Source organism: Rissa tridactyla, chromosome 1 (genome assembly GCF_028500815.1).
Source record: "Rissa tridactyla isolate bRisTri1 chromosome 1, bRisTri1.patW.cur.20221130, whole genome shotgun sequence".
Lineage (NCBI taxonomy): Eukaryota > Metazoa > Chordata > Aves > Charadriiformes > Laridae > Rissa > Rissa tridactyla.
In genome coordinates this window covers 34,779,033-34,806,334 of record NC_071466.1, presented here as the reverse complement: position 1 = coordinate 34,806,334, position 27,302 = coordinate 34,779,033, and the positions used below count along the sequence as shown (strand labels likewise).

Below are 27,302 nucleotides of genomic sequence, written 5' to 3'. Positions count from 1 at the left end.
GATGTACAGACCCGCACGGTGGCTGTGTCCCGCTGCCCTGGGCAGCCCCTCGAGCACAGTGTCCGCCCTCATGGCTCCCTGTGGTGGCAGCGAGCTCCCAGGGCAGAAAGCCTGCCCGTGTCCCCACTCCTCCGCAGTCGTGTGAGAAATGCAACAGCGCACAGATTTTTAGACCAACCGTGCATGTGGTACGCAGGGTACGTCGGGCATGTCTCAGCCTTTTGATTTTGCAAACGTCCCATCTTGAGACGGGAGCTGTGGAGCATCTCCGCTCTCTCACCCTGCTGCTGTAGGTCGGCAGTAACCTCAGCATCACCTACCCAGAGGCGCCGAGAGCTTCATTTCGGCAGCCTGTGGAGCATCCATCTAACCTCTCCGCATCCCGGCAGGGCTGCGCAGGGACTCCCTGGGGCTCAGGCGCTCCCTGCTGCACCCCTGGGGCTTGCACTGGGCCGGGCATCACACCTGGGCTGCTCTAACCCCTCATGGGGGTTGAAGTCTATCACAGAGCTGTTATCGCACAAGTTAGTGCCCATCAGCCCACCTTGCTGTCCACCGGGTCATTTTCATGAGCTGAGTTGATCATGGAATCACAGACTTGCCTAGGTTGGAAGGGACCTGTCAGATCATCGAGTCCAACCGTCAGCCTAACACTGACAAAAACCACCACTAAATCATGTGTGATTGAGAAGATCATGAGACATCGTGTAGGAACCATGGTAATCGGCTTCCTGTGTAATTTGAATTTTTGTTTCCTTTCAGATATACTTGAAAGAAATTTTAAGAGAAATAGGCATCTACAACGTGAAGGGGACCCACAAAAACACATGGGAGCTGAAGCCAGAATACAGACACTATCAAGGAGAAGAGAAGAGTGATTAACAAAAGCGTTTATGAAGCAAGAGAGAATTAGAGTGATTGCACTGAGGGAGCCGTGGTGGGTTTACAGAGAGGACTGAGCGCAGCACAATTCTGCAAGGTTCAAGTCAAAGTAGAGCAGCTGATACTTTGTAATTTTCCGTAGCTTCATTTTTTTCCTAAGGAATCTCTCTTGTACGTTTCTATAAGTGTTTTGTCTTTTGACAGGAAAAAAAATATTTATAGAATAAACTTGTATTAGATTTATCTTTATTAGATACCTTTTTGAGTTCTGATCTTACTTTTTCTTGGTAGCTTTGTGACTTTTCCAAGCCTCGATAACTTTGAAGGAAAACATGTCCTAGAGGAACCCGTAATTTGTGGGTTTGTATTCCGGTAGAACCAGGTTTATACCTGGGTGGAATGGACATGATGCTCCTTTTGGGATCAGGCTTTAGGAAAAACGGCCAGAGCTGCGGTGCTCATCACAGTCCTTAGACTCCGTGGGAACAAATCAACACAGTTAAAACCTGAAAAGCGAAGAAGCAAAGGCTGTTCCACACACAGGTCAGTGGGAAGATGACAGTCCCCTCTAGGTAATTACTGAGAAAGAAGAAAAAAAAAAAGTCTGTCTGTTAGGTACATCAAGGAATTGATTTATCTTTTGTTTGGTTTTTTATCATGTTACCTATGTCTTATGTTTAAGCATATCAATAAAAGCCTTGTTTTAATTTGTACCACGCAATGTTCTACATTATTGACTGAACGAACGTTGTGATTTAGATAGCATAGGTATGAAGGTTTTTTTCAAACCATGTTTTTATTGCTGGCTGCCACTGGGTTTTTGTGTTTTGGGGAAGATTGCTTAATGTATCCGTGTCTCTGTTTCCCCATTTTTGAAATGCACATTGCAAGGGTTGTCTATTCAGCATCATTTTTGGGAGGGAGCAGGGAGGGAGATGGGACGAGACTATTTAATTATATTCTCAAAGCTTTTATGTTAATAAAAGAGCAAAGAAATCAAGAGTGAAAAAACCCTCGTTAATATACCTGGAAATGAACCTGAAGGTGAGGTTTTATAGCACGACTTTCACATCCCCTCAGGTCTTTCAAATGTGTGGATCACTTCTGCACACACTAATAAAATAACAGGTCTGTGTGAAAAGCAAACATTCCATTATTGGTCCACTTGGAAGGAATGAAAGATTCAGAGGGAGGTCAAACGGAGGTTTGTAGAACAGCTCTGACCCCTTATGCAGGAGTCACATGTTTTAATTTTGTTCACTTCGTTGTTTCTGGAATTGTTTGTGTAGGTGTCTCTCTACAGATATGCGTCCTGCTGGTGCTCAGCTTCCTGTGGCATGAAGCGTCTCGTTCCTAGGAGGTGGACTACCGAGAGTTTTTGAAGAGCAGATGATGTTCCTGGGATGTGTGTGTGCTTCCATAAATATTGCCATTGACTCCTGTCTCCTCAGGCTCTATGAGCAGGACCCAGCTTGCAAATGGCTGCAGGAGATACCTAAGGATGCTGAGAGGAACACGGGAAGTCAGCCTTCCTGTCTTGCTACGGTACGTGATGTGCTCCCCAGGAGTAGCCAGCACACATTGCTGTACTCCTTGTCCTGTTCGAGTCCTCCGGAGACTTGCATTCACAAGCACGTAGGGTGAGAACTCTTGCTTTTCATGAGCTGGGCTTCTCTGTTGGACTCGTGTCCTGTTTGAGCAGCTATGGTACCTAGAACGTCTAGGTCATCTTCTCCCTTAGGTTCCTCCTCATGTGGTCTTCTAAAACCGTGCAGGGGAATGCCATGCAATCCTGATTTAGTAATGTTGGAATTCAGTGCCACAGGTAAAAATGACCGTGCCATTTCAGAGGGAAAATGTTACCTTTAGTGGGATCCCCAGCAGGATTAGTTTACCAGGAAAGCATTTTGGATCTGCTTGTATTTTGGGGTTTATGCTTCAGAATTTGCCTTCAGTTGAGAGGGACGTAATCGGTCAGCGTGAAATGCCATGAGTAAAGTAGGTATTTTATTGATCTGCAGAGTGCCTTTGGACAGGGTAAATAAGAGTAATGGAAAGTGTACAGAGCCATTTTTTAGGGATTTTATGGTTTTATGGGGTTTATGGTTTGGAGTTCATTTCCCAAGCCCAAAAATTTCCTGAATTTTATATTCAGAAATGCTGGCCTGCTACCAAATTTGCTTCGGCAGTTAAGACAACACCAAACGCTGCTGTTTGTCAATGCTTGAAGTTAGGCATAAACATCCACATTCAAATTTTGAGTGGCTGACTTAAAAAATCCTGTAAAAAATGCTGTTGACTACAGCTCAAAACAGCTTAAATCAGTCTATGTTTTAGATATCTAAATATTAAGACAGGTTTGAAAATATTGACATAGTAAGGATTATAAAGCAGGATATCCTGTTTTGCTAAGCTGTACTTTCTGTTACTCAGTTGCTCAAAAATAAGCTTTCTAGCAAAAATTCTAGGTACGCTGAGAGATTATAAATACAGATAGCAAAACAGCAAACACAAGCACAGTATTTAGTCACACAAGGCACAGCTGCAAATGAAAAGGCTTTCTGAACTGCAGTCACGTGCTTTTCACCAGCCTCACTGAAGTGCTAATACTGAAACCCAGACGATACTGCTTATGTGAGGCTCAAATGGAAGTCTCCAGAAATTAAGCTGATGTTCAAAGGGATGACCGTGCAGAAAACCCTCACTGATACTGTTTTTGCTTTATCTGAACCGACGTAAAAATGCATAGTAAAAATGTTTCTTCCGGCAGTTTCGAGAGCAATCAAAATTCATCCAGAGAGGCAAATCGTGAGCACTACACAAGAAGGGAAGACACACTAGTGGTCCGGATGAGTCCCGAATCACATGGGGAAGCGTACCCCTGAGGAAAAGTCCAAAGTGTTGCTGCAAGAGGGAGAAGCCTTTCCCCTTCCATTGGAAAGCCCCTTCCCAGGGCTGTGGGAGGCAGATGTGAGAGGTTTTGCACCATTCAGGGTAAACATTTGAATCTTGGTAACTGTTCCTGTCATTTGTCTGAAATCATACACCAGAGGGTGAATCTCTTCTGCTGGAGCAGTTTTTGTTCCAAATAAGAAACTAACTATTAATCACACAAGAGAAAAATGACTGAAGAGCAGATTCTGCTCAGCTAAGGGAAAGCATCTTCTGGGGGAGTCAGAGTATGGATTCATCCCGTGTGCCTTAACCACCAAGAATCTGGCTTAGAAGCACAATCTCTGTAAAGAAAAGTCATTGCCAACATTAGCAATAAAAGAACAAAAGTATAAAAGTTTTATAACTAAACCAAAGTGGGAGTAACATGGGCTTAAGGTAAATTTAATGTAATTTTTGGCTTCCTTTTTCTCCAGTGGAGGAAAATCTGCACCTCCAGAGTCTGATTCAACCTGTCCAAGGCCTGAATTGTTCTCAGGAAATGTTTGTCTTTCTCTTCTAAAAGCATAGGGAGAATTGGGTGACTTTAGCTTAATTTAAAGTCTTCGCTCAAGCTTCTGTACTCTGTGAAGTGATTCTGGGTCTGACCCTTCTGATGAGAACGATCCTCACGCAGCAAATTGAAATTTCTGCTCTAAATCACACAAGGCAGGAACATGAACTTAATCAGGAGATCCTGGTTCAGGAGAATTCCTGAAATGGTCTTGAGTATTCTAGAGTTTTTACAAGATTTCAATGAAAAATAAAAAGGAAAAAGTCTGTCCTGAACCATAGTCTTATAGAATAACTTGGGTTGGAAGAAACCTCTAGAGGTCTCTTACCCAACCCCCTGCTCAAATCAGGCCCAGCTATAGCAGGCTGCTCAGCACCTTGCCTGGTCGGGCTTTGAGTATCTCCAAAGATAGAGACTCCACAAAACCTCTCTGGGCAACCTGCTCCTGTGTTTGACCACCCAAAGGATGATGTTTTTTTTTCCTGGCACCTAACTGCAACTTCCCGTGTTCCAGCTTATGTCTAGTGTGCCTTGTCCCATCACCACCCACCATTGAGAAGACGCTAGATCCATCTTCTCTATACTGTAGCTCTGTAGCCTGGTAAATTAAGTATTGCCATTGTTAGTACCAGGCCACAGGCTTTGTACTGGGTTTGCAAGATCTCAGGACTGAGGTTTACTAGGTTTATTGTTATCTTCACTTACTTTGACTGGCCTAGTCTGTCTTACTTTTGCTTATGTTTGTATGGTTCAGCAATAGTTTTTGAATAGATAGTAATAACAAGTAGCCATTCTTCATAGAATGAAACATTAGGACAAGAGGAAATGGCCTCAAGTTGTGCCAGGGGAGGTTTAGACTGGATATTGGGAAGAATCTTTACACTGACAGGGTTATTAAGCATTGGAACAGGCCGCCCAGGGAAGTGGTTGAGTCACCATCCCTGGAGGTGTTTAAAAGACGGGTAGACGTGGTGCTTAGAGGTATGGTTTAGTGATGGGTTTTGTCAGTGTTAGGCTGATGGTGGGACTAGATGATCTGAAAGGTCCCTTCCAACCTAGGCAATTCTGATTGTAAGATTTACGATGCCAGTAGGGATAGACAGCAATGTGCGCTTGCAGCCCAGAAAGCCAACCATATCCTGGGCTGCATCAAAAGAAGCGTGGCCAGCAGATCCAGAGAGGTGATTCTGCCCCTCTGCTCTGCTCTGGTGAGACCCCACCTGGAGTACTGCGTCCAGCTCTGGAGCCCTCAGCACAGGAAAGACATGGACCTGTTGGAGCGGATCCAGCGGAGGGCCACGAAGATGATCAAAGGGCTGGAGCACTTTTCCTATGAAGAAACGATGAGAGAGCTGGAGTTGTTCGGCATGGAGATAGAAGGCTCCGGGGAGACTTATTGTGGCCTTTCAATACTTAAAAGGGGCTTACAAGACAGATGGAGAGAGACGTTTTACCAAGGCCTGTAGTGACAGGACAAGAGGCAATACAACACAACACAACAGGTCTGTGTCCAAAGAGCATTAGCACCGTCACGAGGATGAGCGCACCTCTCTGTCAGAGGAAGGGGTTTAGGAAGGAGGAGACCAATTGAAAAGGTGAATGCCTGGCTTTTTGATGTGGGGTCATGTTTTTACGAAAGATTGGTTTTTTATGGGCATCGTTAAAAATGTGGAGAGTGCTAGAAGTAAACGAGCAGTGGAGTTTTCAACCAATGAGCAACAGAAAGGCTGAGGGAAGCCAGGGTGCCCTGGTTTGCTCACAGCCTTCTCTGGAGTAGCACCAGTTTTGAAGGTAAAATAGGGAATGGGACAGTGAGGAAGCTCCATTTGAAAAATGGAACTAGGAAACACTATACCAGGATAAACAAAGAAAAGATACCCACTGGGCAGTCCAGAAGCCAGGCAGTTCATGAAACAATGTTTTACCTCTTTCCTGCATGGTTTTGAAGGCTTGCTAGGTTGTTAGGGTGCAACTGGAATTTTAGCCCCAAAAGCAGCCACAAAATCCATGTGGCATGAGAGAAGAGCACAATGAGCCCACAGAGATACTGACCTAGAAGATGAAAGATGCTCTTCTGTGCCAAGACCGGGACCTGGGCCATGCATTCAAGGACTCTGCTAGCTCCTGCCTGGTGGGAACGCATGGTAAAGATGGAAGTGGAGTTGTTTGGTGCCGTTGGCAGGTCATCATCCAGCCTGCCTCCAAGCCACGTCTCCCTTCTGCAGTAACCCAAGGCACTGTGGGACCGGTCTAACTTCATGCGAGGCTGCGATAATGATTTAGCATTTGGGGCAACCTCATTTGGATCCAGCATGTAATAACCGGCAAAAGCTCTCCAGCTCTACTTGTTCTACAAGGGGACCTTATGCAAGTGCTGTTAGCAGGATTGCCATCTGCCGAAAGAGAGGAGGAGGAGGCTCGTAGGCGTTCAAGTCTGATTCCCCGGCCCCCACATTTGGATTAATTTAATCTCTGAACTCGCAGCAGTGATGAACACTGATTCCCTGCTGGTCTTCCCGTGTGCTGCTGTCTCTGCTCGCTGCTGAACTCTGCTCACGCAGATGTTCTTGAATATTAGCGGTTGAAACATTGGTCCACGAGCAGGTCCCATAGGCACGAGCAGAAGCATCAATGTGCTAAATGCCACTAAATGAGATTAAAAGCACGCCTACTCTCTAGCATTACTTCTCCCGAACGACCAGTTCTTTGAGTCACCAGAAATTTAATACGCAGCAAGCCCAGGCCGTACCAGCATGGACCTGAGCTGATGGGAGGCAGCACGGATGCAGCTGCACCAGTAGAGACGTCTGCGTTCCAGTGGGCTCAGAGTGGATGAGAAGGTCCCTGCTACATGGAGAAGGGGGGGTGGATTTGAACCCAGCATGGAACAGGCTGGTCCCAGTGCTGCCTCCTCCGCCGCCCTGTCGAGAGGCTGCCGGTGGGACAGGCAGGGCTTCATGAGGAATGAGAGCACGCGTGAATTCAAGGTGAAATATTCACCAAGTGTGAATATTAGCTGCGGGCCAGCAGAAAGTTTTGTGGCTGTGAGACCTCTGCTGCTGCCACCACATCTTTGACATAGAGCTCGGAGTGGGATCAGGGCTCACCAGCTGGTGTGATCCCAGTGGATGCTCCCTAAAAGTCATCCATGCTTTGAGTCAGCTACGTATTGTCCTCACCAGCTGCTTGGAGTTGGCTCCAGCTGAACGTACCTCCTGTATGTGTCAGCTATGCCCACCCACACTCACACATCCCTGTTGCGAGGATGGCATTTTCATTAGTCACTGTATTTATTGACTCCTAACAAGTCATTTTTCTCACTAATGCAGTATCAAGGGCTGAGCGGTTGCTCCAGGCTCACCTGGAAGGCAGCTCTACTTCTTGCCCAGAAGATGCCCAGAAGAAACTGTGGATGCCCCATTCCTAGAAGTGTTCACGGCCAGGCTGGATGGAGCTTTGAGCAACCTGGTCTAGTGGGAGGTGTCCCTGGAACAAGATCATCTTTAAGGTCCCTTCCAACCCAAACTATTCTATGATTCTAGAGCTTTTTTAAGAGCTGTGGCTGGGTACAAGCTGCCACATTTCTCATACCAGTGGCAGGACGGGAGGACTCTTTCTTGGTTCTCCTAACCAAGACTGTATGTGGCTACTGGGCTGTAGGGTCAGGCTTTCTCTGCGAACGTTTCATTATTTGCACAAGGATGACAATCCAACAGAAAAGATCAAAAAAGGCCCTTTACAGAAGAACTCAGTGGCCAGTGCTGCAGCAGGTCTCAACGTTCACATCTCTTGTCTGGGTCAAGGTCAAACTCTTCTACCTTCAGCTCTCATCAGACTCAAATAATTTTTAAGCTCATTGCATTTTGGAACAAGGAATTGATGAATACCTTTGGATGGGAAACATGGGACACCTGTAAGCCAGCAGGGTCAATGACCACAGATGCCATTGAGCATCGTTTCAGCTAACCGCACCTAGGGCTTGTGTGATGAGCAAGACTCCAGCACTAGCAGCAGAAGTTACAGTGACCCTGTTCTCCTGCCCAGCTCAGCATATCTCAGCGCAAGGAGCATCTTGGTACTGGTCTTAAAGGAGAACCCCAGCCAACATGCATTCCTTGGGGAAGTACAACAAGCTGAGAGGTAAGGTGTGAGGTAAGGAAGGCTGTGAGGTAAGGAAGGGGGTTAACAAAACCTCCATCTTGGACTTCCGGTGGGCAGACTTTAGCCTGTTCAGAACCCTGGTTGGGAGAGTCCCGTGGGAGGTAGTCCTGAGAGACAAAGGAGCCCAGGAAGGCTGGACGCTCTTCAAGAGGGAAATCCTAAAGGCCCAGGAGCAGGCTGTCCCCATGAGGCGCACAATTAAAGGGCGGGGAAAATGGCCGGCCTGGATGAACAAAGAGCTCTTGATGGGACTTAAGGAAAAAAGGAAGGTTTACCACCTTTGGAAGAGGGGACAGGCAACTCAGAGTACAGAGATCGTGTTAGGTCATACAGAGAAAAAATCAGGAAGGCAAAAGCCCAGCTGGAACTCAACCTGGCAATTAACATAAGGGACAACAAAAAAAGTTTCTATAAATACATCAACAAAAAGAGAGTGACAGAGAATGTCCATCCCTTACTGGATGTGGGGGGAAACCTTGCAACCAAGGACGAGGAGAAGGCTGAGATACTTAATGCCTTCTTTGCCTCTGTCTTTAATAGTCAGACCAGCCACCCCCAGGGTGTTCAGCTTCTTGGGCTGGAAGATTAGAGAACAGGACAACTCCCCTGTAATCCAGGAGGAAGTAGTTAATGATTTGCTTATGCACCTGGACACGCATAAGTCTATGGGGCCGGACGGGATTCACCCAAAAGTTCTCAGGGAGCTGGCAGGAGAGCTCACCAAGCCTCTCTGCATTATCTATCAACAATCCTGGTCAACAGGAGAGGTGCCGGATGACTGGAGGGTGGCCAATGTGACGCCCATCTACAAGAAGGGCCGGAAGGAGGATCCCGGAAACTACAGGCCTGTCAGCCTGACCTCTGTACCGGGAAAGATCATGGAGAGTATCATCCTGAGTGAGCTCTCACGGCAAGTGCAGGGCAGCCAAGGGATCAGGGCCAGCCAGCATGGGTTTATGAAGGGGAGGTCCTGCCTGACCAACTTGATCTCTTTCTATGACCATGTGACCCACTTTCTCGATGAGGGGAAGGCTGTGGATGTTGTCTACCTGGACTTTGGTAAGGCCTTCGACACCGTCCCCCACGGCATTCTCCTGGAGAAACTGGAGAATCATGGCATAGACAAGTGTACCCTCCGCTGGATAAAAAACTGGCTGGATGGCCGTGCCCAGCAAGTTGTGATTAATGGAGCAAAATCTGGTTGGCGGCCGGTCATCAGTGGTGTCCCTCAGGGCTCAGTTTTGGGGCCAGTCTTGTTCAATATCTTTATTGATGATCTAGACAAGGGGATTGAGTGCACCCTCAGTAAGTTTGCGGATGACACCAAACTAGGTGGGAGTGTTGATCTGCTTGAGGGTCGGAAGGCTTTACAGAGGGATCTAGACAGGTTGGATCAACGGGCCAAGGCCAGCTGTATGAGGTTTAATAAGGCCAAGTGCTGGGTCCTGCATTTTGGTCACAACAACCCCGGGCAACGCTACAGGCTTGGGGAAGAGTGGCTGGAAAGCTGCCCAGCAGAAAAGGACCTGGGAGTGTTAGTGGACAGCCGGCTTAACATGAGCCAGCAGTGTGCCCAGGTGGCCAAGAAGGCCAACAGCATTCTGGCTTGTATCAGGAATAGTGTGGCCAGGAGGAGCAGGGAAGTCATCGTGCCTCTGTACTCGGCACTGGTGAGGCCTCACCTCGAGCGCTGTGTTCAGTTTTGGGCCCCTCACTACAGGAAAGACATTGAAGTGCTGGAGCGTGTCCAGAGGAGAGCTACCAGGCTGGTGAGGGGTCTGGAGACCAGGTCATATGAGGAGAGGCTGAGGGAGCTGGGCATGTTTAGCTTGGAGAAGAGGAGGCTGAGGGGAGACCTCATTGCCCTCTACAACCACCTGAAAGGAGGTTGGAGAGAGGTGGGTGTTGGCCTCTTCTCCCAAGTGAATAACGACAGGACCAGAGGAAATGGTCTGAAGTTGTGGCAGGGGAGGTTTAGATTAGATATTAGGAAGAATTACTTTACTGAAGGAGTGGTCAGGCACTGGAACAGCCTGCCCAGGGAGGTGGTGGAGTCACCATCCCTGGAGGTATTTAAGAAACGTGTAGACATGGCTCTTCAGGGCATGCTCTAGTACCCAAGATTATTGTTTGTGGTGGGGTGTTGTGTGTGGGGAGTTTAGTAGGTGGGTGCTTTTTTTTTTTTTTCTTGTGGTTGGACTCGATGATCTCAGAGGTCCCTTCCAACCACTAAGATTCTGTGAGAGGGGCTTTCTGCTCCCAGAAGTGTTACACAGGGGTTCAGGCCTTTGCAGCCAGTATGTTTGCAACTACAGGCAAATATACAGAAGGAAGAAGCTGCGGTAGTTGTTTTTCAATCCTGAAAGGAAGGGAAGGACTGTTTGTTTTCCCCGCTACTCCATTAACTAGCTTTACCTCTGGAGCCCATTCTTGACAGTGGGATTTCCATGGGGACCTGAGCACTTCCAAGAGGCAGGGAAGGCTTTCAGCAGCTGCAAGATGGATAACCAGGTACGGAAGACAGGAGGAACAGGCAAGGGCAAAGGCTTGATTAAAAGCGATGAAGGGGAGTCCTTCCTCAGTCACTTGGGTGTATGCCTGTGCCCATCCAGCGGCCCTCACCAGTCTGTGGTGGAAGGGTTAACAGCGCTGGGGAGGGAAATGAGACTGACCTACTGCAGGCTTCACACATCTGATTTAAGGTGGTTTGGGGTTTGGTTTTTTGTTTTTGTGGTGTTTTTTTTTTTTCCTTCTCTCTAGAGGGGCTCATGTAAAACCCACTGTGGATTCCTAAAAAGCCTCCCTCCAACACCCAGCCTTGGCAAGAGACCATTTATACTCCAGCAATGGGACAGGCTGCAAGCAGCGAGGGCTGCATCCCTGCAGGGTCCACCACCCAAAGCACCCCCAGCCACGGGATCTTCCTCCTGCGTGTCCTTCCCAAAGCTGCCTGGCCACGAGCTGGTGAGGTTGCCATGAATACAAAACCCTTCTACTTGGGGACAGCTGCTATCTTACCTGTTCAGCTTAAAAATTAGGTGGGTTTCTGAGGGTCAAAACACTCTTAGCACCACAACAGGTGAACCAGGTGGCATGTGCTGCCAGGTGGTGGCTGCTGGGCCAGGGCAGCCAAAGCTGATGGATGAGGGGCTGCGCTGACCCCCTTAAACACATTTTTTTGGGCAGCTTGACCAAGCACCAGCAGCTGCAGCCAGGCAGAGAAATCATCCCTTCCTGCCTCAACTGGAGGTGCCCTGCTCAGGTGCAGACAGAGCTGTAGGGTAGAGGACATGATCCTCAGCCCTTGAACCAGACCATTCCAGTAGCAACAGTGGGGATTTGGTAGCCGAGCATCCATGGTGAGCAGGGAGGGAGCATCCAGCTTTACGTGGCCTTTTCTTGACTACTCTATTACAAAGAATTTGGGAAGTTAATCCTTAAATCCTTTCTGGACATCTCATTTTTTGGACATTCCCTATAAAAAAAAATAACAACCAAAAAAAAAAATCAAACAGCTGCACTTCTTTGGCAGGGCTGCCGGCGCCTTGCTGATGAGAGGAAAAGGGGCTGCTTCTCGTAGCCGGTGCTTCCTCACACTGCTGCTGCTGGTGGCAGACAGGGAGGTGAATCCCAGCTGTTGGCTCCCAGGTAATGGGAAGGCTGCAGAGAAATGATCATTCATCATTTTTCTCACTGCATTCAGCCACTGCCTCATTGGCAAGGTTGGTATCACACACCAAAATAGCTTAAAAAGGCCTCCTCGGGCGTTTAGCTCCTTTCTGCCTTCTGGAAGGTGATGAATGCGGCTCTAATGGCTCCAAACACCCAGCAGCTACACGCATCCTCAACAACATCCTGCCACACTCCTGCAGAACACACTCCCAAGGTTGCCAGTATTTGCTGGCACCCAAAAAAAAGCTCCCCCAGGCCTCCAGCCCCGCCCACAGCCACTTGGCTGTGATCTTTGCACAACAGCTCCAGCTGCTACTTCAGCCAAAAGGCAGCCAAGGCACAGGGACCACAGACCATCACAGTTACATTCCTGGCAATGGATTTTGGGCTGTTTATGGCAAAGTCTTTGAGGCTTGGCTAGGTTTTTTTTTCCTCCTACCAAGACACTGATCTCCAAGCTAAACGAACACAGTGTTTAACTGCTGGTCTCCTGCTATGGGCTAGCAGCAAGATGGATGTTTACTTGCTGTCTGGTGCAGGGTGAAACATCCCAGTTTACAACAGCAGCCACATCCCAGGGAAGCAGCTGCAGAGCTGAAGCACAGCCCGAGGTCCATGGGAGTGGAGGGAGGTGTCCTACCTGCTCCAAGCCAGCAGCAGCATGCGAGAAAGTACAGGTATTTTGATGCAGATACTGTTGCTGGTGAATAACAGCATCCGCCCTTGATGGCTGTCGCTGAAAACACTGGCAGGACTGCAGCAGGCTGGCCTGAGACAGCTCAGCAGTCGGAGACTTGCTAAAGGAAGGAAGCAAGTTGCAGCTTTATTTTCTTTTTTTTGTACATCTTTTCAAGAAATAATTCAATTTTAGTTCTCTGAGAACAACTATGGCCTAAGTTTAGGGTAAGTCCCTCCTGGCCTTGAGCTAAACCATATAAAAGAAAAAAACAAAACAAAACAAAAACAAACCAAACCACAAAACAAACCCAACTCTGTTCCCTACATCCCTTCATTTAAAATTTTCCCTTTGCAGGTTCTCCCTCCTTGTGCCCAAGCTGAGGGGTGCACAAGGCTCCAGGACCATCACCCACCCCAGCTCCAGCACCCTGCCCATGCTAAGTGGGCAAAGCCAAGGGATGGAGCTGGGCTAGCTCGGCTAGGTGCCCAAGAGGGGGCAGTGGGGGTCCCCAGCTCCCCATGGCCCCACCAGCACCTCTCCCAGCACACCAGGTGTTCCTTCCACTGCATGAACATCCCCAAGCCTGCACTCTTTCTCCTCAAAGGAGGGGGGCAGCAAAACTGAGACAAAGAGCAGGCATTGAGGGGGACCGTGGGACACTGTGTCCGGCACAGCAGCTGCTTCCTCCAGCCCCAAGGCATCAGTCCCTTAACCACAAAGGTACAAAACTAAAAAGGTGGGGGTTTTCCCCCCTCTTTATAAGCGATCTGCCTTCCTTCACCTTTGCAGTAGGTGCAGGAGCAGCCTCCTGGCTCCATGTGGGGCTGAGACCAGAGCCAGCAGAGGAAGGGTTTCTACCCAGCCCCTTAGCCCTCTCTGTGAGGCTCAGGAGAAAAGCTACTTGGATCCTTCCCAGCTCCACAGCCCTTCCAGCCATGGGAAATATCTTCCCAGGAATGCAACATACAAGCCTGATAAGCACATGTTTTAAAACAAGACGGGGACTGGTTTTATAGGTGTCCTTCAGTTCAGGCTGTGTTTAAGCAGCACCAGGGCTATTTGTTATGATGGGGGATTTTTATCAATTTAGCAACTGCAAAGCTAGAGCGCTACAGCAGTACGAAGCGTGCCTTCTCAAATCACTTTAGCTTTTCAGCCCCAGAAAACACAGAGCTTGAAATGAAGAAGGGCCAGAAGAGGAAGAATTGGGTTACAAGGAAATACAATGAATTACTTTCCAACTCAGAGTTGCATCACGGACTGTTGACAAGTGCATTTACCAGCTACAGGCCTTCCACTTAACAGCGTGCAGCAACTCCCAACACAAGGACCTGGAATCCGACTTTCCCTCTCCCTGCCTCCACTGCAGGCAGCCACCACGCAGCACAGCTGAGACCACTGCTTGTCTGCCACAGTCCTTCCCTGCCCTCAAGTGTGGTTTAACCTCTCCTTCCTGCTGCCTGACAGGCTGGACACCCCAGAGCAGCAAGACTCCCCCCCTTTTCCCTGAGAAACTGAAAGCAGCAATGCATTTTTGGGAAGTGCGGTGGAGCCAGGTGCAAAACCGCTTCTGTTGCGGCTCACTGGAGATGAGCAGAAGAAAACCCTGGATCTCAACAGCCTCTGAACTGACATTTCCTACAACAGGCTGAAGGGAGACTTCCCATTAGAGGCTCTGCCATGCAGAAAGGCATTTGAAGATGATAAGAATGTGTAACCCACTGGTTCGGCATGTTTGCACACACCAACTGAATATCCTGATTAGCCTGGAGTGCAGACAGGATGGCACACGATTTGCCACAAGCCCTTCAACCCAACAGCAAGGCTGTGCTCATCATGCTTTTAAACAGCTGTTTGTCCAAGCAGCACCTCATCATTTGTACACAGCTGCCACACAGCAATTTGCTCCAGGCTGTGCCCAGGGTTCCCAGCCTCAGCACAACTAGCCAAGCAGCAGGAAGAGCTGTTTTCACTCCCACATCCCAGCTCTGTTCAGTTTTAAACGCTTTGACTCACTGGAAGAGGGAGCTGGGGGTATTAGCAGCTGCAGAGCCATGCAAGCACTGCCCTGCCCACACTAAACTTACTCCATTGAGAAGCAAAAGTCTCAAACTAAGCGAGTGCTTACTCTCCCTTTCCTTTAAAACTCCCAGTTTTTAACAAAGATGCAATGGGAAGAGTAAGAGAGCATCCTCTCCTGGCCCTGTTACACATATTCTCTGCAAGCAGAGGGAGAACTGGCTCACAGTGATTATATTTAGGCTTTGAACCTGCCTCCCTGCCTTCCAGCCCCATTGGATGAAGGCAGAGGAGCATTAATTTACATTGCTCAGATTACACCAAAGTTGAATCTCAGCCAGAAGCGCAGCTGGCCCAAGACTCTTAGGAAAGCTAAAGAAAATATGTATGCAAATGAAGCTCCCACAGAACTAAAATAGGGTGTCTGAACCAGACAAGAGCCTCTGAGATAAGTGGGGCATGCTCCACTCCCACCTCCAGACAGTATCTCATACTTCCCAGCCCGCTGCTGCATCTATCTTACCCCTGCAGAAACCTACCTCCGCCTCAGCCCACCAGCACCAAGGGCCAAAACCCAACAGAAGACAGCCAAGATGCCAAAATTCTGCTGGAGGCCAGAGGCCTCACAGATCAACAGTGAGTCATGCCCTCCCCTACCTCTAACAGTTCATGTCTTGGAGTCCAAGGCAACATCCCTGGTCAGGCACACACAGTCGCAAACTGCCTTGTCCCAGCTGGGGCTCTGTGAAGGCATTTGTGTTCCTTTATTCAATCCAGACTGCCACCAGGTCAGACAGGTAGAAAGCGCAAGGAACCTGTTACTGTTGCATCTCAGCAAGAACCAGAGAAGCAATGGGTGTTTGCTCCAGGTCTGTCAAACAGATGCATTTCCTAAGGAGGAACACAGCAGGAACAGAAGTTACAAACACTCAGGTAAGTAAGAAACCTCAGACAGGGCTTGGTCATTCCGACATCTCCCTCCCCAAGGAGAAGGCAAGTACAGAAAAACCCAAAATCCTGTAACTTGCCTGAGTTCTAGTTAATGTGCTCCTGAATAGCTGTCAAATACAGAGGAGCTAGTACCACATCCAGGCTGTGTTGAAAAAACTAATGATTTCACCCCCTCCCCACAATGTTCCCACTACCTGGACTCAGAGTGAGTGCTGGTGTTAGACTAATGCTCCATCCTTCCTCCTGCCTTCATCCTGAAGTCATACTACGACTGAGGACGGACTCAAGTATCCTTGTCTGACAAAGCAGCTCAGCCAGGACTCAGCTTGTGTAGCACGTGTTCCATTCTGTTGGGTTTTTTTTTTTAAATAAGTTTTAGTATCTTCCAGAGATAGAAGTCTCTGTGCAATCATGAAAGATGAAGAAGGTCCACTCCACTATGATGACATTTCTTGAGCTTTGCCTTATTCCCCTCAGCCTGCGCTTGCTCTCCAATGTCACAGGTAGAAAGTGCATGAGGTCTGTCTGGAGACAGTCGTAGTGTGCTAGGACCAGGCTATGCTACTGACAGTACCAAATCCTTGGACAAACATCTTGCTGCAACCTCTCCTGCAAGTCACCCTAAGAAATACAGTAGACCAAAAGGCATCACCTAGAATGGGTTTAAATGAGTTTTATTTTAGACAATCTACATGACAGATGTTTGGATTTTTTTTCTTTTTTAAAACAATGCCTCCACTCCAAATCAGGGTCAAAATAAGTGAATAAAGCTCAAGATGACATCAGTCCAGTTGTTAGACATTGCCAGTTCCTGGTGTTGTGCCGATGAAGAAGAAACAGCAGCCAGCTATGAAGACGGGTGATCCAAAACCATATTGTTTGATTTGTTACTGAAACAAGAGTAGCAAGTGTTAGTTCAAGGTCATGACAGTCAGGGTAAGGTTCTGTAATTTATTTGTGTATTCCCTAATTCAATCTGAGCTGCCACGGTCAGGCAGGCAGAAAGCGCAAGGAAGTTATTTTTGCATCTTAGTGCAAACCAGAGAGCAACAGGACAAGTGCTCATGGTCTATCAGAGGATGCTGGGCATCTCTACGATCATACAGAGCAACTGGCATCAGCTGCCAAGCAAGCCAGACAAGATACTCATTCACAGTCTTTTTGCTTAACACACCAAGTTTCAGGTTTCCTCTCAAGTAAGAGCACATCCTAAAGAATTACTAAAGCTTACAGTGTACAGGCTGTCTCTTACAAGAGCTGTACTGAGAAGTTGGAACAGTTTGTTGCCCACTGGAGCACCTTACTACTATTCTTTTACCCTATCTTGAAGTCGATGGTGTTATCCGAATTACAAATACAGAAGATCTGCCCAAACAGGGGAGATGCACACAAGCTTCTGGCTCTGAGGAGCTGCCTTTAGGCAACCACCTGTTCCACGGCCCAGGACAGACCCTTCAGTCACACTGCAGGAGGTGGTGTTTTTGGGCCAATAAAAGCATGCCCCTAGTTGGGCTCCTCCTCCACCCTAAAAGTTGGTTCATCTTTACATGACTTGCATACCAGAAAGCCTGCAGGAGGCTTTACAGATAAATTTAGCTGGCTATAAACAGACTTTTGTAAGTCCACAATGACTGGGCAAAGCAATTGGTGATCCCATGCTGTTAAGTCTGCAGTGAATTGCATGGCTCTGAGTAAGTCAAAAAATGCAAGTGTTGGGACCCAAATACTGTCTCCTTGCAACCACATTCCAACATAAAGTAGTTAAAGATAAAGCAGACCACAGGAGCTGTGTGAGCTCAGGCAGTTGGAGAGTCCAGACAGAATAAGGTTAAGTACTCAGTCAAATACTACCATGTTCCCAAATTTAGGGCAATTAGACAGTTCTTGCATAACAAAATAAGGGCATGAGATTAAGTGGAAGAAGATGGAACATGACCATCTAAGGTACTTCAGAATTAACCCTGCAAAAGGGATCCAAACTAGAAGTGCTCCATTTCAAATGGCAGTCTCTCATCTGATAGTTTAAAACCACTACCAATTACACGCATCTCACCAAGGCAATTCTTTCTGCATTTCTTAGCCATTAAGTCACCATGAATCATTGCAGTGAAACTATGTCCCCTTTTATACTAAATTATACTAATTGAATAGTATACAAGGGAAGTTTCAGCCACTTTGTCTAATACGAATCAGCAATTAGGCTGTACTTACATGAACTTGAAATTTTTAAACTGGCAGCTACTCTTCAACTTTGACAGGGATACAACAGAACAAGTGATGCATTGGAAGAGCGAATCATGTAGTTAGGCACATTCATCCAATTCGGGTCAGTACTTACACATTTCTCAATTTCTAAGCCGTCCTTAAAGAAAATCATATATGGGGTCACACCATCCTCACGGAAATCCAGGAGAGCCACCATACCATCTGGATTCATGTTCTCTCCTACAAAGAACTTCAGAGAAATGTGTTACTGACACATTTACTGAGCTACTACCAGGAGAAAGTGCCTTTTTATACAAGAAAGCTATAACATCTCCAAGTTCAGTTTAAAAGTCTCGCTGACCGGCTTCAGGGATTCTGCTTTCTGCAGCTTGTCCACATTAGAACTACCTAACTTTACACACTGCTATGAACAGCAGAGTAAGACACAACACGGGCCAAAGTGATCCATCTTGCAAGTCTTTAACTCCACAGTTCCTAAATGGCGCTAACTAAAAATGTAGTTAACTACAAGCACTGCAAGCTGAAACGAGAGCTCCAAACAACGGTCTTTTGCTATTTCTCCTGACTCTCAGACCCCTTAATACTCTCAGAGAAGGTCAAGTTAAACGTTCTCACAACGGGAGCCTTCAAAACTCTCAGCAAGCTAGTTCAGCAGATGAACCAGTTGCAGCTTGTATCACTGCAATACTGCTGTAAGGAGATGTAAGCTTCATTACCTGGTAGTTTTTGAAGTTAGCAAGGATGTGTTTGATTTGTTCTGCAGCCCCTGTCATGAAAGGCTTTACTCTCTCTGGCTTGTGTTCCTCAAGTCTGGCTTTGATTCTGGAAGGAAAAAAAAAAGCTCTGAAAACACGTTCTTAGTAACTTCACTGTGCAACATCACAGAGCAGAAAGAGTTACTAACAAACCGATTTTTCTGGCTTTCCTCCTCTCCCTCTCAAAGCCCCCAAATTTTAACTTAATTTTGCTAGTGAATTAGCAGAACAGTGCCTGCCACTCATATCAAGCTCATTTTACTTCTAGGCTAGTAGCAGACAAAAATTAGCAAGCCATTTGCACAGCACCAAGTATTACAAAGCATTTTCACCTTTAATACTAACTCACTGAACCATGAGCAACAGAAATTATACCTTGAATTAGCAAAAAGTTCCATTCACACAAATTATTTTTGGACATTTAAACGGTCAAGTTAGAAAAGCTCCAGGAAGCCACAAAGTTTCAGGAAGCTTTTCTTCACCACCTCACCCCCTTCCACATGAAGGTTTAGCATAGAGGAATCCAAAAGAAAACAGCAAGGTTACAAATAATATCCAAAGCGCATGATCAGGCTCTCTACCCCAGCCAAGGTAAACTTAGATATTCCAGTATCAATTCTTTAGAGCTTCAGTTTTGCCAAGTATTAAGACATTACTGAAGTTCACAGCCAGTTTGGCACCTGTATCAGAACTAACACCTACTAGGAATAAAGTCCAACACTGTTTTTAAAATCTCAACAACTAACATTTTGCAATCTCATGTAAAGAAAAAGCCTACCAACACTTACGCTTTCATGTAGTCCTTGATGTACTTCTTGTAGGATTCTTTTGTAAAGCTGGTTTCTTGAAGGTGGTGGTTTATTACTATATCAACGCCAGTTATGACCGTGGCTTCTGTCCCATCTCCCTCAGGACCTTCAGCAGAGGCATTGCCACCAATTAGAGAGTCATCAATTTGACCCTCTGTCCTGGTGACCATCTAGATTTAGAGACATCAAAAAACTTAACGGCTCTGCAAAAATCTTAATGCTACCGCTCTTACACATCTATGACCTGACAGCAGGGCATGACTTCAGAGCCACAGTTAAGTGCAAGGAATCTGACTGCAGCCCGAGCACAGATTTTTTTTTTTTTAATTTTTTAAGACAGGTTCCTCTCCTGGTGCCTGAACAAAGCTATATTGCACCATCTGCTGAATACAGCCCAGGCACAGATTTCTTAACCAGGCTCCTCTCCCGGTGCCTGACCAAAGCTTCGTTACACCAGCCTGCCTGCCCAGGACCCGCTCCCGCACCACTTGGGGCAGCGGCCGGCCCTGCCCCGGCCACAGGCACCGCGCCGTGGTGGGTCTCCCCGTCGGAGGCCCCTCACACGGAATCCAGGCCCCTCTCCCCAAACCCTGTCTCCGCCACCGGCCCGGCTCCAGGCAGCTGCCGGGCCCTGAGTCACCGCAGCGAGGCCTGCCTCCCCCCACCCTCCCCGGGGACAGGCGGGCCACTCACCTTCCCCTCCACTTCCAGGCACAGGCCGTTCGCCACCTCCCGGATCTTGTAGATGTCCGAGAACATCTCGTCCTCTACGCGGGGGGAAAACAAACACACACAGGCGGGCACCGCCGCGTCAGCCTCCACCCTCCGCCTTCCCCGCGACCGGCCCGGCCCGACGCCACCTTCCCCTCACCGCCCTTCCGGGCCACGCTCCGATCCGTCTTCCCGTCATCCCTACCCCCGGGGGCCCGGTGCTCCAGCCCAGGCCCCGCGGCCTCGGCCCAGCCGCTCCGCGGCCTCCCCCCCTTCCCTCCCCGCGTCCGCACTGCACATGCGCGGCACCGCCAGGCCCAGCCGCCGGGCCCAGGCCGCGGCCCAGCCGCCTCCCCAGACCGAGCGACCCGGCAAACCGCCCTCCCCCGGCCCCCCTCCCCCGTCCTTACGGCTGATGCAGTCCCGGTAGATGATCATGGCGGCGGTGTGGGGGGGGGGCGGTGGCGTCGGTGGCGGCGGCGCGGGTCTCTGCGCAGCGACCCGAGAGCGGGCGGGAGCGAGGCGGAAAGGGCCGAGTCAGCGCCTGCCGGGGCTCATATAGCCGGCACCTCCCGGCGCGTCATCGCGCATGCGCGCCCGCCGCCCCCCGCCCTGGCGCCGGCGCCCCCGCGCGGCCGCCGGGAGGCCGTTACGGGCTGTTAGAGCGGCCGGTGTGTGTGTGTGTGTGTGTGTGTGTGTGTGTGTGTAGGCCGGTTTGTTCTGCCCCCTCACACACGCAGGGATGGCGGCCGTGTGCCTGTGCTCACCGGGCAGGGGAGGCTGCGGGCGGAGGGCAGCCGTCCGTGCCCTCAGCCGAGGGCTGTGGCGGGCTTCACTCTTCGATCTGCCCAGCGGCTGTAGTCTTCCTCCTCTCGCTGATTGTTTTTTTGGGTTTTGGTTTGTTTTTTTTTTTCCGCTGTCCTGGGCATAAATCTGTCTCCTCAGCTCTGGCACAAGCTCAAGTTTTCAAGGAGAAACGCTCCGAGCCTTTCCCAGGCACCTCGAGGGAGCACGGCTGCGTGTCTCTCAGCGGTGCCACCATGTCATCTGCTGTGCTCACGCTACAGACAGCCTGATAACGTGCGTATCGGCTGTCCTGGCCGCCTCCAGCTGCTGCCTTCTCACCTACAGGGTGCCCCGCCATCATCTCCATCATCTGTAACAACTACTGCAAGGTGGGCAGCGCTCGCTCGCTGCTGAGGAGCTCCTGACACCTTGTAAAGGCCATGACATGTATTCGCTGTACTGATTGCCGTGCCTTCTCCAAATAAGTAGTATTTTTTTAATGCACAAATAATTAAGAAGCTATTAGACTCATCCTGTTACTGCTCCCTCGGGTAAATCGAGTTGGGTATGCTCAGAGACACCACTTCTATGCCTGCAGAAGGACTGGACGGGGCAGGTATATTTCTTCTTATTTTTACAGGTATATTTTTCATATTTTTCCACAGATAAGTGAGATTAAGCCCAACAGTCAAGGTCGAGATGAAAGGCAGAAGTACAGTAATACTTAGGCCTCTTTTTTTCCCCCTTGCGCATACTTTTCTGCAGCAGTCTGTCACAGCTGAAATAAATGTAGACCTCCCTTGAACCCTAATGCTTAGGGGACATTGACAAAATACCTTCAAAAGATATCAATGGGACCTAAAATGCTTAATGCTGCTAACGATCCTGCACTTGACAGACACACCAGGGCACAGGATACAATTCTCTGTCCCTCACCCTCCTCAGGCAGTAAATTACTCATTGCTTTCGTTGTGTGTGCCGGAGGAGCTCTCATTTTATCTCCTCCTCCCCTGCTATCTCTTCCTTTGCTCCAGATATCAGTGCCCTTTTTTTTTTTTTAAAGATGGTCTAGCTGCTTACGTAATCTAATTAAATGTATAAGTCATTCTCTGCTGATTTTCACCTTCAAGACTACTGCTGCTATTTCAGACCTGAAGAAGGGGCTTCTGCCCAAAAACTTATCTGTTTTTTTTCTCTCAGTGGCAGCTGGCCTGATAAAAGACAGCCCCTCCTGTCTTCACAAACCGCAGTAGAAAAAGAGCAACTTACATCTTTAGCGGTGGGTTGAGTGACAGGGGAACATTTGGCTCCTTCTCCATAGTGTAATATGCAGCTAAAAACATCCAGTTAGTAGGTGTGCTTCAATTTGGTTTTATTTTGAAGAGATTGTTCTAGAAAAATGAGTATTTCTGTAGTAGCATTGAAACCTCTTACAAATTCAGCGGTTGACTCAATTTACTGGAGTCAGGGTTGAAGCCCTTTGTCACAACTGCTAAGGTAGATGGACCTTCAGGTTGCTTTGCCTGCAGGTCTATATTCAGAGTTGCAGATGTGAAATGGGAGGTATTGTTTAAAAACGTGTCAGTTAAATAGGTCAAGGCTTCTGTGTGAACACCAATTTGATGTGGAGTTAAGCTAAATCAGTATCAAGTTGGAGTTAAGCTAAACCAGTATCAAGTTGAAAAAGCTTTAGATGAGACTAGGAGTGTTGACATGCCAAGTTTTTGCATCCTGTTAACCTGAGTTGCTTTTAAAATGGATTTAAACTCAGACAACCCTGAATAAATGCAAGGACTAAGTTAGTAACATTTTAATTGATTTGCAAGAAGCACTTCACCGAGGTGAAAGTGCTGAAAATTTCCTGTGATGCCATATAAACAGATATTTATGCCATGTGCTGATACTTTGTCATGAACTAGATTAGAAAATGCATTAATTTTTTTATTTTTTTTTTCCAGAAACCAGCATCGTTTGAAGAAAACCTTAGTGTTCCTCACCTGCTTTCTGTGCAGGCAGCCCCTTCAAGCACCTCTCACATCCAGCCAGGGTTATTACATTCCAGAGCGGTAGGTTAAAAAGGCGGTCCCTCTGCAGCAGGGTCTTTTTACGTGCTGACTGACATCTAAACTGATGTGACAGGTTTTCCTGACAGTGCACCTCATCTTTAGAGATGTGTAAATCCCAAAGGACTGATGGAAGTGCTGTGTTTTTATAGATGAGGCTTTTAGTATCATTTGAGGAGGATTCTCTAGGCAGGTGTCTGCAGAGGCTCACAAGAAGCCTTTCCCATGGAAGACACATCTCAGCTAGTCATGAATTATTGCAGTGTTACTCACTTCCATCAAATATTAGCATCTGGGTGTGACTGTGCTCAACTAACTGTTTGTGTCTTGGATTAAAATGGCAGATGACAGCTGATATTTCGCCATTCTTTCTCTACGTAACAATACTTTCAGCCCAGTGGCAACTCCCATTGAGCTGTATGAAAAGGGAGAGGATCCTGCCTGCAGCTAAGTCTCCTGCCAGGTACAGTCAGTGGAAATAAATGAGAAGTGAGGCTGGAGGAAGAGAGGTGAGGCTGGGCTATGACATAAGGGACAGCACCAATGTGTTCTTCTAACCTTTGTAAAAGGCTGTGAAAGTCACACAGTAGTGGTAATATTTTACATCATTTGCTGGATGCGCGGGAGAGGGTCCTAAAAAAATATGTATGTCCTGGTAGAGAGAAACTGGAAAATTGAAGAGTAAATGACTAAGCAAGACATGGCACTGCAGAGAGGTCTGGCAGGGCAGTCTGTGCCCAGTGCCCCCTTCCCCAGTGCATCTCCTGGCACGAAGGCTCTTGCACTGGGAGAGAGAATGGATGACAAGCCCGTGATCAGCTGGTGTCTTCACAATCTGGCTGGAATTTAGGACTGAAACAGGGGCTGCAACTTTGTAGCCCCTCATCCCACCCACCCAGATGGAAACTGTAGATTTGACTGGTTTTGTTCAAGTTCTTTCCCCAAGGAATTTCAGAGCAATAAAGATTTGACCTCTAGGTGCTAAACCTTCTTATTAATTGGGAATGGACCTCAGAAAACCAGGCCATCAGTTTAACTCTTTTGGATGTGTTTAAGTTATGCAATATAGCCAGCCTTTCAGTCCCTGGCAATCCTTGGAGCTTTTTGGATCTCGAGCCAAAATTCCTAATTTAGATCTACATTGGCAGTGTGCTAGGCCAAAGTCCCAGATCTCAAGATTGGTACTTGAGAGAGTCAAGCTTTGATCATCAGTGCAGCTTATCGTATCTGATCTATTCACAAATAATAGAATATGTTAGACTGGATTAGATAAACGAAGATATCCCAGACAAAGGCATCACTTTTTAGAATACAAGAAAGGTCTTCAGTTCAGCAACAACCCCTCCTGCACTCAGAAGAAATGTAGGTGTTGTTATCCTGATGCTTACAATTTACAATTCTTCCTTTTGCAGATGGGTCCCTGAAGATCGTCTGCCTATTCCTTGGCTGTACTCCCATAGCTCTGTTTAGCTTGATGGGTGGCTGCACTTCTTCAAACAGACAGAGAGGTCACTGCGCAGCAACAAAAAGCCCTTTTATCTGTGACATTACATGCACCAGTTCAGCTTACCTAAAACCCTGCCAGCGGGGATGCGTGAGGGTGTCAGGCTGCACTGCAACCAGTGCGTTTTCAGGAAAAACAGGACAGGAATTGCCAAGATAAGAACTTTGAAACAAGGTGGTGCCCAAAGCTGCAGCCACATTTTAGACTTAGTAACCTTATAAACATCCATGTGACTAAAAAAACTACAGTAGAAAGGCCTGCTCCTGTCTTGGGTCTGCTGCCGTTCAGTGTTTCACTAATCTGCTGAATGCTGGAATTGAGGGTACATTCATTAAAGTTGCAGACAACATTAGGTTGGGAAGAACCACAAGTGTATTGGAGATTGAGATTAGAATTAAAAAATGATCTCGACACATTGGACAAATGTCCTGAATCATTAGAATGCACTTGGACAAGGCCAGAAGGTCAATGAGCAGTCAAATAAATTTACTAAAGGAAAATCCGTCAAATCCATCGAAGGATTTTAAACACAAAGATGCAACAGGAGGTTCAGGCAAGCTCTGAGCCACACACTGCTAGAAGCTGAGAGGCTGTATGGGGGAAGTGCTGCCTGACACTGGCCCTGGTCCTCTGCTCTTCCCTCGGCTTCTGCTGCTGGCAAATGCTGATGCTGCACTCCATATGGCTGCTCTGATGTCATGCTCTTGAGTGCAGAGAACAGGACAGAGAACTGGGCACCAGTTCTGCAGAAAAGATCTGAGGGACTGGCGGATCCAAAGCTGAACGAGAATCATAGAAACAATTGTTAAGGTTGGAAAAGACCTTTAAGATCATTGAATCCAACTGTTAACCTAGCACTGCCAAGTCCACCACTAAACTATGTCCCTAAGCACCATGTCTACCCATCTTTTAAATACCTGCAGGGATGGTGACTCCACCATTTCCCTGGACAGCCTGTTCCAGTGCTTGACAACCCTTTTGGTGAAGAAATTTTTCCTAATAGCATCTGTCTTACCTGTTTTAAGAGAAGCTCGTGCCATATTGGAATATGTAAGTGCTAATGTTATGTGTAAGAAAATTCTGCTGTCTTAAAGATGTGAGGGGCTGAGCTCTGTTCAGTGCTGCAAATACCTGCTGGAGCACTGACTCCAGCTTTAGCCATGCACTTTGAAAAGGGTATTGACTAACCTACAAGGGTTCAGAAGAGCAGTAGAAATGAGTAAAAGGAATATGAGTCTGTTTATTTTGCTGCAAGGGAGTTTTAGATTAGGCATTGGAAATGCTTTCCAGTACTGTTAATAGAGAAGCAAGGAATAGGCTGTCTGTCTACCTAGTTCTCTGTCCCTGCAGGTTTTTGAGAAGAGGCTAGAAACCTGCTCAAGTGAGACCAGAAAGCATGTTAGATCCACCATGAGTGACACAGATAATAGCAGATCCTGCCCCAGAACAGAGGGACAGGCTTCCTCTAAGTCCTTGCTAGCACTATTCTGTCACCTAGTGATTCTTGTCATATAGATGTACTATGTGCTGTTATTTACACCTGTTTAGACTGGTTACACAATTAGGATAAAAATAATGTCCTTCTATCCCTATTAATTATGGACAAGAGGGTTTGGAAAAGGGACATTGTAAGAGAGGAATATGTTTGCTGTCCTGCGTGGCAAGATAGGTCTGTGCAGAAATCACATGTACACAGAGGGAGAAGTGTTCAGGTTCTGCAGGGCCCAGAGCTTTAATCCTGGCACAAGTCCCTACTTTAGACCTATTGAAATGCAAAGTTGTACAGTCCTTTGACTCAGTTTAGAGATATGATGCAGAAAGGGCTCCTTCCATGACAAACCTCAGGGAAAGGGGAGCAGTGGTTTAACTACTTGTGCTTGCAGTGATCAGACTCTGCTTAATCTGTGGGCAGTGAGCCTGGATCTCTCTGGTTGCTCTTACAGCAGAGCGGAAGATTTATAAATTCATCCACAAAACCAAAATCAATGTACGCCTGGCTGGTTCAATTGTTTTGCAAAGAATGAGGGTGGAATTCATCCTATTTAACCTCCGCGGTAGAGACAGCTCACCGCTAGATCCCTTTGTTAGGTGAGCTGAATCTAACTTCTCATGGAGCAGCAGGGCCAGCTACGTAAAAGAAAGGGAGCCTGGACGACGGGTGGTGGCGAGGCAGGCAGTGGCAGTGTCATCCCCAGCAAGGGCTCAGTCCCATGGTGCACCAGCGAGGCCAGTGGAGTGGAACCAAAGACCAAAGTCCAAAGTCAAGCCAGGGCTAGGACCAGCAAGGTGCGGGGCCGGGAGCAGTGTGGCTGCAGCCTAACACAGGCGAGGAGCGAGGGAAGGGCCTGAGTGCAAACACAACTGCTGAGACGTGGGGGAACAGGGTCCCAGCAAGGCTGCACATGGCTCTGTCTCACACCGCAGCTGGTTTTCCTGCAGCTTGAGCCAAGGTTACAACTTCTATCTGCAAACACCCCTCGAAAGTTGAACAAATTTTTTAAGGCTGACTAACCCCTCTGCCTACTTTTCCCCCCGAAGACACTGAGCTGACCCTTGCCCTCAGTTAACTTAGTGATCCCCACAGAGAAGACTCAAAGATGACTTTGCCCCCACTAGATCTCAGTGTTTGCCCTCCAGAT

The 27,302-nt window shown here is 47.8% G+C and overlaps 2 protein-coding genes, 2 long non-coding RNA genes and 2 other non-coding genes across 9 annotated transcripts in view; 2 read left to right on the top strand and 4 right to left on the bottom strand.

The window, feature by feature from the left end:
- Positions 1-1,595, top strand: part of GTF2F2 (general transcription factor IIF subunit 2) — a 93,222-nt gene extending 91,627 nt beyond the window's left edge. For both annotated transcript variants that reach the window (XM_054206153.1, XM_054206127.1), the window contains one exon: positions 763-1,595. In XM_054206153.1, the coding sequence (XP_054062128.1) occupies positions 763-882 (120 nt within the window). In that variant the 3' untranslated portion in view covers positions 883-1,595. The remainder of the gene's footprint in view (positions 1-762) is intronic.
- On the bottom strand, positions 1,325-8,699 carry LOC128911384 (uncharacterized). Its single transcript, XR_008467067.1, has 3 exons — positions 6,380-8,699; positions 1,909-5,657; positions 1,325-1,461 (listed from the first exon to the last, which is right to left on the bottom strand). It is a non-coding gene; the product is annotated as an uncharacterized LOC128911384 (long non-coding RNA).
- A 6,911-nt stretch (positions 8,700-15,610) lies between these two features.
- On the bottom strand, positions 15,611-15,746 carry LOC128904679 (small nucleolar RNA SNORA31). The gene has a single exon (XR_008464595.1). It is a non-coding gene; the product is annotated as a small nucleolar RNA SNORA31 (small nucleolar RNA).
- Positions 15,747-16,467: 721 nt separating this feature from the next.
- On the bottom strand, positions 16,468-20,880 carry TPT1 (tumor protein, translationally-controlled 1). Its single transcript, XM_054206167.1, has 6 exons — positions 20,721-20,880; positions 20,293-20,366; positions 19,579-19,769; positions 18,752-18,857; positions 18,148-18,264; positions 16,468-16,699 (listed from the first exon to the last, which is right to left on the bottom strand). Exons 1-6 carry the CDS (start codon positions 20,746-20,748, stop codon positions 16,697-16,699), a joined length of 519 nt encoding a protein of 172 aa, XP_054062142.1. The 5' UTR covers positions 20,749-20,880; the 3' UTR covers positions 16,468-16,696.
- Positions 16,765-16,894, bottom strand: LOC128904678 (small nucleolar RNA SNORA31). The gene has a single exon (XR_008464594.1). It is a non-coding gene; the product is annotated as a small nucleolar RNA SNORA31 (small nucleolar RNA).
- Positions 20,881-21,019: 139 nt separating the features above from the next.
- Positions 21,020-26,849, top strand: LOC128911385 (uncharacterized). Of its 3 annotated transcripts, none has more exons than XR_008467071.1 (4): positions 21,020-21,485; positions 22,297-22,375; positions 23,055-23,162; positions 24,572-26,849. It is a non-coding gene; the product is annotated as an uncharacterized LOC128911385 (long non-coding RNA). The 3 variants fall into 3 exon arrangements; XR_008467069.1 differs by having other exon boundaries at positions 21,020-21,712; XR_008467070.1 differs by lacking the exon at positions 24,572-26,849 and having other exon boundaries at positions 21,020-21,712; positions 23,055-23,514.
- Positions 26,850-27,302: the final 453 nt, after the last annotated feature.